Consider the following 12384-nt stretch of genomic DNA (forward strand, 5'->3'; position numbering starts at 1 on the left):
TCCGGCCTGGCCGGCTCCATCTACCGCGAGTTCGAGCGGCTCATCGGGCGCTACGACGAGGAGGTGGTCAAGGAGCTGATGCCACTGGTGGTGGCCGTGCTGGAGAACCTGGACTCGGTGTTCGCGCAGGACCAGGAGCACCAGGTGGAGCTGGAGCTGCTGCGGGACGACAACGAGCAGCTCATCACCCAGTACGAGCGGGAGAAGGCGCTGCGCAAGCACGCCGAGGAGGTGAGGGCCGGCGCGGAGGGCATGAGGACGGCGCTGGAGTTGTCCGAGGGCAGAGGTTTCAGGGTGTCCGCCTGCTTCTGGTTGTTCAGGGAAGTTTCCGACCACCGTGGGATAGTCAGATCTCGGCTCAAACTTTTACCACTGGGGAGGGGGGCACTTGTGTCCTGGACGTGTAACTTCCGCTGGTTCCAGTACCTTTCCAGGGGCCGCTGCTGCTTTGGGAAGTTAGAGATCTCCCTCTTTCGGTCAGTTTCATCAGAACGTCTTCTTGATGTTTTAATCCTGTTGAGAAAGGTCTTATTTTATGTTGTTGCTGCCTGGGCTGACACTTGGTCCACACTTGCGTGTAGTATAGCAGTGCTCTGTAAATATACGGAGTATGCGATTTTATTTTATTGGCATCCCGCACCAAAACATTCCTCCATATCAGGTGGTAACCTTGGACAGTTCCCTGCAAAAACCCTCTATTTATAAAGAAGGACTCGGGGGCGGGGTTGAGGAGGTGTGGGTGACTGCAGGCAACTCTTTTGTCGTCTGAGTTTCCTCTCAAACTGCGGTTTACAGGTGCGCTTGGTCTCCTGTTAATTCTAGCCCCTGAGCAGTGACCTCCGTGCTTTTACCTCAATTCCGTGAACTTTTGGGGGCTCTGGGGTGCAAGTGTATGTCTTTGGCCTCTTGAGACTGTCAAGGATTTTTACTTTCAGGATGTGTTGGCATTTTTTTCTGTGGCACTTATCTAACCCAGGCATGTGAAGTGTCCCCTTTGCCTTCATTTCCCAAGCATCTAACGCACCTGAGTAAAAACATGGTGGTTGAATAAGGCTACATAGCTGATTATGGAAGGAACAAAGTGTTTTTAAAAATGGTTTTTAGGATGTGAGATTTGTTTAGTAGCTCATTTCCTCACACTAAATAGTAGCACCAGTTTAGCTTTTTGTTTTGTCACGTATACCTTTGCACCTGGGTAGATAGTTCTTTTTCTAAGTTTTGCTGTAATGATGATTTTCAGTTCAGATTTTGTGATCCAGTTTGTCTCAAAGGAATGACATTGAATTTGCCAAGCAACATTGACTTTTGTTTTAAGAATATTTCCAAGTATATAGGGAAGAAGCTTTGAACAATCAAATAAAGATGGGGGGGGTGTCACAATTTCCACTAGTTTATTAGCCCTCTTTAAAGAACAGAGGTCAAGTACTGCTTCTGCTGTGTGCTCACACAGGTCCTTGGCAGTGTGGATGTTCATGGAAAGGCTTGGGGAATTAGCCTCATATACACCCAGATGAGGCACAGGTCCAGCATGACCTGTCACCCAGGGTTAAAGAAATGCTCCCTCCAGCCTTAAACTCCTGTCAGTCCATGCAAACCTGGGCGGGATGCCAAGGTCACACGTGCCATCTGCCACAGGTTGTCAAATAAGAAAATGAAACTGACTAACTGCTAGGCTGTGGGCTTTCTATTGATATGTTCAGAAGTGACTTTTTAAACATAGGTTATGCAGTTAGACTCTTTAGTTTATACTTTTTCAGACACATTTATAAATCCTTCTTAATGAAACCTTTGGACAAAGGGCCATGACCTGAGAAGGGAGATTATTGGTGATGTGCTAGGCGAACCAACTCTCCGACCACAACGTAAAACCACCTTGTCATCAGTCTGCATGTAAGAAGATAAATCAAGTTTTGCCCCGTGACCAGAAATTCAGTCTCTCTTAGGTCAGTAGGCAGAATTAATTCTATATTTAATTTTCTGCCAGTGCTTTGTTTTTGCTTTAATGTGGAGGCTAAGAGTCTGCTATTATAGCAAAAGTACCTCAGGGTATGTACAGCCCATAGTAATAAAAGAGCATGGAAATTTGTCTATCACCAGAGAGCATAAAGTAAATTCTGAGCACCTTTGTGGAAATTTAGCAGGGGATGCAAATGGTGAGAATGTTTCAGGAGTGTGTGAGGTGTTATAATCTCTTACTTGCAGGGATTCTCAGCAGGCGTCAGAAATTTAATCTTTATTATAATGATAGGACTTAATTTGAATGCCTTCTTTTTCTTTGCTCCTGAGTTTTGAGTTAATCGGCTGTTTTAGGGATTCTTTAAAAACAACCTGAAAGAAGACCGATTTTAGATAGATTTGGACCAGTTTCAAATACTAATCAAGAAGTCCTTCATCTTATCACCCAGCCCTCTCCCCTTTAGACTCCCTGCCACAGGCCTCTCCCTTAACGAAGTCCTGTCTGAATCCTTCACTGTTGCAGTTCCCTTGCCCTAGAATTCTCTTCCCTCAGAGCTTCACCTCACTAGCTGCTCATTTTCTCTTCAGCTCAAATCTCAGTTTTCCAGTGAGACCTTCCTGTCTCCTCTATCCAGAATAAGCCCAGTGAATCTGTTGAATAATTTATTTTTAAACCAGTGATTTTTAAAAATAATCTGGATACAAAATTATCTAGAGAAAAAATATTCTTGGGTATAATATGATAGTTTGTTAAAAAATGTTTTTGTGCCAGTTCTGATTTTTTTAAAAAATAATTACTTTATTTAACTTTATTTATTATTTTTGAATTTGAATAGAGAGAGACGGTGGGGGAGGGGGGGCAAGGTGAGAAAGCAAGATCTGGGACTTGAACTGCAGTCGGCCATGTGGGAGTCCAGCAACTCTAACTACTACCACGCCACCTGCTGGTCCTCAAATTCTGATTCTTTTAAAATAGGTATGATTTGCTTTAATTTTAAAAAAGAAGCTTGTGAAAAGAAAGAACAATGAGTTAACCTTTTTCTTAGGAATTTCGTTCCAAGTGAATCTGTGGGCCATGTTTCTTACACCTTTATTTCTCAAAAGGAATTCTTTGAGCATCACTGCATAGAGGGAGATTGTGCTTAAAAATGAAGCCATACCATCTTCTTTCTCCCTTCACTCCTTACTTTCATATTAGAGGAATTGAGGAGGTGAGGGTAACTGCAGAAAATGGGCTAAAGAGAGAGTATCTTTGCTGGGAATGAGATTTTGTGATAATATGATGTCTGTGACTTGTCCTTTTGTGTGACTTAAAAAAAAATGATACATGCAGTCACCAGAGAGAGACAGAGAGAAAGAGAAAGTGAGAAAGCACCCCCCAGGGGGCATGACAACAACACAGTCTCTTCTCCATCCTCCTTTTGACATTTTGAGCGTGCACACCCACGTGCCCAGCATATGTTTTAGTCACTGCGTCTGGGACTTGCACTATGTAGTCAGCCATGTGGGATCCAGCCACCTTAAGCACACCATCACCTGGCTGACCTTGTGTGGCTTTTTATCTAAAAGAATATGGGGTGATTAAATGCAAAGCAAGACACTACTGAAAATTTTCTAATTAATTTTTCTCCACCGAATCAGCACTTAACGCAGTAATAATTGTTTTATATGAAGACTGATTAGTTATTTTATTTGAAAGTGTATTAACATGGGAGTAATAAGGACACAGACATTGAATTCAGTATTCTTTTTTTGATGTTACAGTTTTCATTCATAAAAAATATTTTAACCAATGTAATTTTGATTAGTTTGCAAAATAGTTTACTATGACAGTTAATCTCTTTAAAAAAAACATTTAAATGAAAAATCTGAAGTATTTTTAGTTTTGTGACTTCGTTTGTTTTCAAAGTGACAGATATAAAGGAGTACTTTTGCATACTTACGGGTTAGGATAAAAAAATATTTAATTATATTTATCATCATAATTTTTTTAACTTGACCAGAAAGAGAGAAAGAGAAAGTGAAAAAGCAAGCCACCAGGTCCAGGACTCGAACTGTGGTCACCCATGAGGGAATCCAGCACCTTAACCACCATGCTACCTGCTACCTGTTAGAACTGTTAATGGTGGCTATTAAGAATTTAGGAAATTAAGCAGAAATTCCACTTTCACTTCAGTATTAAGTTTATTTTGTGCCTTAAGCACAAACATTTATTATTTAAGTTTGTTAACTATGATGTATTTAAATTCTTAAGATTTCTAGTCTTAATCCTGCCAACTCAAGGAATTTAACTTTGCACTTACATAGATTTCATTTCATTACAGTGGGGCAGCAGGTGAAGAGCAGTGTAGTCATTTGTACATATGATCTATCAGCACAGGAGAACAAGATGCTGGTCCATAGCATGTGAATATTTGGCATTATATATGTTTGAGTATACATATTACTTGTTAAAATTTTCAAACTCATTTTAAAATGAAGCCCCTCTGTTCAGTGGTTTCTAAAAACCATTTTTTTTTTTTGTGGTAACTTCAGCGGACCAAAGAATTGGTCCAAGAATTGCCTGTTGCTGACTTAATTTCTCTTTTTCTTTGAGTTTTGACGTGGAGTTAGTCTGCTGTTTTAGTGATTCTTTAAAAAACAACCTAACGGAAGACTGATTTTAGATAGTTCAGTTAGAGAAAGGGTTGTCAAGCTGGGATGCAGTGAGGTACACCTGTGGTCCCAGCTACTTGGGAGGCTGGTACAGGACTTTCGCAAGCTCAAGGCCGTACTGGGCAACATAACAAGACCCTGTCCTGTCTCTTTTTAAAAGAAAATTTTAAAAGCCAGAAAGGATCAGCAATATTTTAGAATGTTATATTACATCTTAATTTATTCATTTAAACCTAAGTTTTAGAATGCTCAGGATACATGCTAGTACTTTGTTGATCTCTGCATTACCTAAATGATTTTGTGCATAAAACCCCAGTACATGTTTAGACAAAATTCATATTCTTTAAAACACATATTTTCTTATTTTAAAAAAAGCCATTGTTTTTTCTTGCCGAACCATTTGAATAAGAGTCACACTGGAGCTAGTCAGACTAGATATGCCTCTAATCAGTTCCTACTTCCAGGCACTTTCTGAGATAAACAGTCTCTGTTTGTTTTCTAGGGATTTGTGTGTGTGTGTATGTATGTATGTGTGTTGCCTTTTGAAATGATAATCAGTTAACCACTGATAGCTCTAAAGAGGGATCTTATCCTTTCTTTACCTTCACAGATTACTGAATATAGGTTCCTAAGTGGGATGCCATTATGTGTCCCTGTGTAAAAATTCACATTTTTACTTAGTTAAAAGTAATGGTAGACGAATGCCAAACAGGATATGATACCTAACTGGATCTGGTACCTCTAATCAGAGGGTGGGTTATAATGAGGATGACTCACTAGATTGCTGGAGTGTGTAATTCCGCATTTAAAGCAATTACTAGGTTCTTGCTTCTTGGAATTCTTAGCTTATAGCTTACTTTTGTTTGTTTGTTTGTTTTAGTTTTGCTATTTAGGGTGTGTACTCCCTCTGAAGAGATAAAGAGAGAGAGAGAAGGAAAGTGCAAAACCAACTCTCCCCTGCCCCCAACCCCCACCTAGGGATGACCTCGTCACAATCCCTTATCCATTCTCATGTTGGAATTTGGTCGTACACTAACAGACCCTTGGTATGTTTTTCAAACTATTGGGTCCAGGACTGGAACTGTGTAGTCAGCCACGTGGGATCCAGCCATCTTCACCTCCATGCTACTGGGTGCCTACGTTAGTTTACTTTTAACTGCATGTTGCATACTTAAATCATGCTGAAATCTCAGTCCCTAGGAGAACTCGTATTAGACTCTAGACAGATGTGTTCTTTTGTTCTATTGACTAATGGTGGAATTAATATTTATTTTTTAGAGGTTTTTGCCATAGGATGTGTGTACTCGCTAGAGAGAGAGAAAGTGAGAAATCCCCACCCCCCGGGTTGGCTATGCTGCAGTTTCTTCTCCATGCTCTTGGGATCTTGGGCATGTACACACGCATGCCTAGGGTGATTTTCAAGCTACTGGGTCCAGGACTCAAACCATGATCCACCATGTGGAAGTCCAGTGGTGTCACCCTATGCCACCTGCTGGCCCTATGGTAGAATTATTTTAAAAACAGCTTTTTTGCTCTTCTTGGCACTCATAATGAATACAGCTGTTACCTTAATTTTTAGGTTGAGGTCAGAAATATCAACATAGGCATAGTCTAATAATTTATGTAATATATTCATAAAGTTGATATATATAAATTCTATTTTATATTTTTTAATAATTACTTTTTACTTAATTTTATTCATTGTCATTATTTTTTACATTTAATTTTTTTGAAGTTGACCAGAGGCAGTGAAAGAGAAGGAAAGTGAGAAAGCAAGCTGCCAGGTCTGGGACTGAAATGTGGTCAGCCATGTGGGAGTCCAGCCACCTTAACCACCACGCCACCTGCCAGCCCCTATTTTACATTTTGAAATCTTGGCCAGTGATACTTAGTTATTGATTTGAATACAGTACTGTGTTTAATTTTCTTAGGAATTCCAGTGTTTAGTAGTTTAGCATAATAGGCATATCCAGAAATGTTTGAATGGAACCATGGAATTTACATATTGATATAGTAGAGAACATTTGAATGTGAAGGTATTCAATTATTATTATTGGGTAGTTTAAAATACTGTTTTTTAAAAAAATCAGTAAGCTTTTTATTTTTTTTCATTTGCTGTAGGGCTTGTTTGTTTGCTGGAGAGAGGAAGAAAGAGAGAGAGGGAAAGTGCAAAGTATTCCTCAGGGGGTTGGCCATGCAGTAACCCCTTCTCTTCCATTTTACTCTCAGAATTTTGGGCATGCATACACACTAGCATGTTTTTCAAGCTGCAGGTCCGGGACTAAATCTACACAGTAGTCCATGTGGGATCCAGCTGCCTGAACTACCATGCCATCTGCTAGTCCCAGCCCAGGCATAAATTTTAAAGAGTATGGTATACGCCCATTATTATAGAGATGAATAGATTGCTATTAAAGTTTATTTTTGGGTCCAGTTGGTGGTGTGGTGGTTAAGGTGGCAGGATCCCACATGGCCAACTGCATAGTTTGAGTCCTGAGCCTGGCAGCTTGGAAAACACACTGGACATGCATGCCCAGAACACTGAGAGGAGAATACAGGGAAAGGGATCACAGGGTGGCCACTCTCATCCTCCTGGGAAGTACTTTCTCAGTTTCTCTCTCTCTCCAGCGACAGCATGCACCCTGTAGCACATCTTAAAAAATATGAACAAACTTTGTTTTCAAAAATTTATTTCTGCCGGGGCCAGCAGGTGGCATGGTGGTTGAAACACTGGACTCCCACATGGCCAGCCATGGGTCAACTTCTGGACCTGGCGGCTTGCTTTCTCACTTTCCCTCTCTCTTTCTCTCCCATGTCTCTTTCTGCTCAGATAAAAAAAAATAAATAAATAAAATTGAAAAATAATTTATTTCTGCCAACCAGAGGTGTGGTGTAAAGTGACTGGATCCCATGTGGCTGATTGCCCAGTTTGAGTCCTGAACCGGGCAACTTCAGACAAAACACTGAGTGCGTGTGTATGCATGTGTGTGTGTGTGCGCGCGCCAACATCCTGAGAGGAGAATGGAGGAGATGGAATTGCAGTGTGGCCATCCCCCTAAGGGGTGATTTTTCACTTTCTTTCGCTCTCTGGCAAGTACATGTAGAAAACTAAAAATAAATGAGTAAAAGATAAAATATATTTCTTCCACGTGTAAGAGAGTGACAGAGAAAGACAGAGGACGGTACTCCCAACAGGGAGTACTGCAGTCTACCCCAGCTTCAGCCAGTCCTGGATCGTGAGCCACGAGTACATGCATGCCTGGTGCTGTTTTTTTTTTTTTTTTTTTGAGAGGTTTTCGCTATAGGGTGTGTGCACTCGCCAGACAGACAGAGAGACAGAAAGCGAGAAATCACCCCCCGGGGGGATGGTCATGCCGCAATCCCTTCTCCTCCATTCTTCTCTCAGGATCTTGGGCACACACGCACATGTCCCTGGCATGAGTTTTAAGCCACCAGGTCCGGGACGTGAACCGTGGTCAACTACGTGGGAGTCCAGCGATATAGCCATTACGCTAACTGCTGATTCTCCATGCCCGGTGTTCTTAAGGAGGTCTCTGGAAGCGAACTTGGAACCTTCCCATGTGGGTCAACCTTATAGACCATTGTTGTTTTTCTACTGCACCACTTGTCTGGGCCAGTTGTAATTACTGTTGGGAAAGTCAGACTCATTTTTGCATAGAAAAATATGTCAAAACTTCCTTGATAACCTACTACTTTTATAGTTTAAGAATGTTGGGGCTGGGGCTAGCAGGTGGCATGGTGGTTAAGGTGCTAGACTCCCACATGGCCAACTGCAGTTTGAGTACCAGACCTGGCTGCTTGCCTTCTCACTCTTCCCCCCTCTCTCTCTGTATCTCTCTGGTCAAAGTGAATAATAATAATAAATAAAATTAAATAAAAATATCACAGTCTTATTAGTGGCTCCTACAACAACCTGTTTTTTTGTTTTGCTTTGAAAGAGAGATTTTTGCTAGGGAGCAAGAGAGACAGAGACAGACAGAAAGCAAGAAATCACCCCCTCTCCTCCTCCGCCAAGGGGATGGCCACATCGCAATCCATTTTCCTCTTAGGATCTTAGGCAGGTATGCACATGTAACTGGCATGAGTTTTAAACCTCTAGGTCTGGGCCTCAAACCATGGTCAACTATGTGGGAGTCCAGCATAGTTGGACATAGTTGTGTCTCTCATTTGCTGTAGAGACAGAGAGAGACAGAAAATGAGAAATGACCTCACAGGAAGGATGGCCATGCCATAGTCTCTTATTCGTTCTCTTCTCAGGATCTAGGGCATGCACACATTCCCAGTGTGAGTTTCAATATGCTGGGTCCGAGACTCGAACCATGGTTGACTATGTGGGAGTCCAATAACGTAACCATTATGCCATCTGCTGGTCCCAACAAAATAATTTTTTTTTTTCCCTCTGAGAGGTACACTCACCAGAAAGGCAGAGAAAGACAGAGAGACAGAAAGAGAAATCACCCCCCCCTAGGGGGATGGCCATGCCACAATTCCTTCTCCTTTCGGCATCTTAGGCATGCACGCAAACACACATGAAGTGAGTTTAAGCTGCCGGGTCTGGGACTCAAATTACGGTCAACTATGTGGGAGTCCAGCAACGTAACCATTATGTTATCTGCTGGTCCTCCAATAAAATAATTCTTAAAAAATAAAAAAGAGGAGCCAAGCAGGTAGCGTGGTGGTTAAAGGCTCTGTAATCTCACATTGTTGACCATGGTTCAAGTCTCGGACCTGGCAGCTTTCTCTCTCTCTCTGGTCAAGTTAAATAATCATCATAATCATCATCATCTGGTCACATTAAATAATAATAATAACAACAAATGGAATTAAGTAAATAAATAATTCTTAAAACAAAAAACAAAAAAAAACAAGTAAAAAAGAATGTCAGGGCCAGTAGATGGCATAGCAGTTATGTTTCTGAATTCCCACATGTCCAAGCACAGTTTTGAGTCCTGGACCTGGTGGTTTAAATCTCATGACATTTGCGGGGGTGGGCGGCAGGTGGCATGGTGGTTAAGGGTGCTGGACTCCCACATGGCTGACAGCAGATTAAGACCTGGACTTGGCAGCTTGCTTTCTCACTTTCCTCCTCCCTCTCTCTCTGTCCCTCTCTGATCATACTTAAATAAATAAATAGATAGAGAGATAGATAGTTAAATAAACAGTTAAATAATTATTAAAGAAAAGAAAAAAACTCACGACTAGGGCCAGCAGATGACATAATCATTATGTCCCTGGACTCTTACATGGCCTACTTACTACAGGTTGAGTCCTAGACCCGGTGGCTTGAAAATCACACCAGGCATGTGTGCATGTGTGCCCAAGATCCTGGGAGGAGAATGAAAGAGAAGAGATTATGGTGTGGCCATCTCCACTGGAGATTATTTCTTACTTCCCTCTCACTGTCTCTGTCTCGCTCGCTCTCTCTCTCTGGTGAGTGCACACAACCTATGGCAAAAACCTCTTAAACAAAAATGTTGGGGCCAGCAGGTAGTATAGTGGTTAAGGTGTTGGACTTCCAGGTGGCTAACTGTGGTTCAAATCCCCAGACCTGGTGTCTTGAAACTCACACTGGGTGCGTGTGCATGTGTGCCCAAGATCCCAAGAGGAGAATGGAAGAGAAGGGATTGCTGTGTGGCTAATCTGCCCCACCCTGGGAAGGGTGAGTTGTCACTTTCTTTCTGTCTCTGTCTCTCTGGTGAGTATATGCACCCTATGGCAAAAATCTCTCTATCAAAAAAAAAAAAGTGCGTGGGCTGGCTCCATGGCCTGGTTGTTAAGGCAGCTGGATCCCACATGCCTGAACCTATAGTTTAAGTCCCTGTATGCGTATGGGTACGTACCCAGAATCCCAACAGGATGGAGAAATGCTTAACCATTCCCCAGGGGTGATGTCCCCAACCCCAGTGCACATGACTTCTGGCAAAATTTAAAAGAAAGTAACCTCTCTGAGAAGGAAGAAATAATTCCCTAAGTTTAGCTATTTTTCTATAAGTGGTTTAAATTTTAGGTTTATGGAACTGAACTAATATTGGTTAATTTTGTTTTTAAATTATAGCATAAAAAACGAATTTATGATTTTTTTCTATGAAACTTTGAGATACAGAAATTGAGAAACTGACCTACATTTAATGTTTTCATAGTAACTTTTAAAAAGTCTTATCATATATTTCATAGTATCTTGTTTTCTGATCTATACCCTGTTCCACTAGGGTGTAGAGCCTGAAAATTCTGTTTCACTTGTAACTCGAGGTCCTGCTGATAAGATTTCCTTAAAGGGATAAGTCTAGAATTTCCGTTGTTCAAGATTCTGTTTTGCCCTTGGGAACCAGCAGTTAGCGTAATGGCTATGTCGCTGGACTCCCACGTAGTCGACCGCGGTTCACGTCCCGGACCCGGTGGCTTAAAACTCACGCCGGGCGCGTGTGCGTACGTGCCCAAGATCCCGAGAGGAGAATGGAGGAGAAGGGATTGCGGCGTGACCATCCCCCCTGGGGGGTGATTTCTCGCTTTCTGTCTCTATGTCTCTCTCTGTCTGTCTGGCGAGCGCACGCGCCCTATAGCGAAAAAACCTCTCAAAAAAAAAAAAAAAAGATTCTGTTTTGCCCTTTAAAATGTATTTTCACTGTTCTTTCTGCAGTTCTGTTTGCTTGTTCTTTTTTTAGTTTTTAGGGGTTTTTGTTTATTTATCTTTTGCCAGGGAGCCTGTATGCTTGTGGGAGAGAGACGGGCAGAGGCAGAGTGAGAGAAAGTGAGAAATCTTTTCCTGGGGGGATGGCCACACCCTAATTCCTTCTCCGCCATTTTCCTCTCTAGGTTTTGGGCACGCATGCACACAGCCTGATACGTTTTTCAGCACAGAGTCCAGGACTCTAGCCACGCTGTAGGCTGTGTGGAATCAAAGGCCTTAACCACCATGCCACCTGCCAGCCCCTCGTACAGTACTTTTTAGGACTGGAAGGGAACTTTATGATCTTCTAGTTCTACTCTACCCACTTCATAGAAAGACAGACACGTAGATATTCAGAGCAAATATTTGTTGCATCAGGAACTGTTTTAGGCTCTAGGATGTAGCCACAAAACAAAGACAAGGAACATCATGAGTGCATCTTGGAATTTATATTGTAATAGAGTAAGCTAATTATAGATTGTGATTGATACCATGAAGTAAATAAACTGGGTGATGGGATAAAGAGTAAAGAGGCTGTCACTTTAGATGGCACAAATACGGTTATAAATGGTTAAGCTGCGAATTCTTTACCTCATAAGAATAGATATTTATTCTTAAAAATTCAGAAAATAAGTAGCACTCATAAATACACTTCTTCGGTTTTCTCTTATTCCTTCTCCTACTTGACTTTTCAGCAGTGCTTGACTCTTTTGGCCCTTCTTCCTTTGAGGAACATTACATTTGGATTGTGTGTCTAAAGTTCTTGAAATGATTTAATTTCTTAATTTATAATACCTTGTAATCTGACTGTCCCAATTGTTAGTCTCATCTTTTCCTTTATGAGCCAAACTGGACACTTTGAGTTTGTTTTGCAAAACATATTCTCAGAGCTGGCTTAGTGGCATGCACCTGCAGCCTCAGCTACTTAGGGGGCTGAGGCAGGGGGATTGTGACATAGCCAGAAATCATGTTCAAAAAAGTTGTTTGGGGACCAGCAGTTGGCGTAATGGCTATGTCACTGGACTCCCATGTAGTCGACTGTGGTTTGAGTCCCAGACCCAGTGGCTTAAACTCATGCTGGGCAC

The 12384-nt window shown here is 41.7% G+C and overlaps 1 protein-coding gene across 7 annotated transcripts in view; it reads left to right on the forward strand.

Annotated features, from left to right (window-relative positions):
- The window catches only part of SPAG9 (sperm associated antigen 9), a gene marked incomplete at its 5' end in the record, with an annotated part of 180165 nt that continues 167781 nt past the window's right edge, over window positions 1-12384 (forward strand). For all 7 annotated transcript variants that reach the window (XM_014589813.2, XM_014589815.2, XM_014589818.2 and 4 more), the window contains 1 exon segment: window positions 1-231. In XM_014589813.2, coding sequence (XP_014445299.1) covers window positions 1-231 — 231 coding nt within the window.

Source organism: Tupaia chinensis, unplaced genomic scaffold (genome assembly GCF_000334495.1).
Source record: "Tupaia chinensis unplaced genomic scaffold, TupChi_1.0 Scaffold000383_1, whole genome shotgun sequence".
NCBI classification, from domain to species: Eukaryota; Metazoa; Chordata; class Mammalia; order Scandentia; family Tupaiidae; genus Tupaia; species Tupaia belangeri.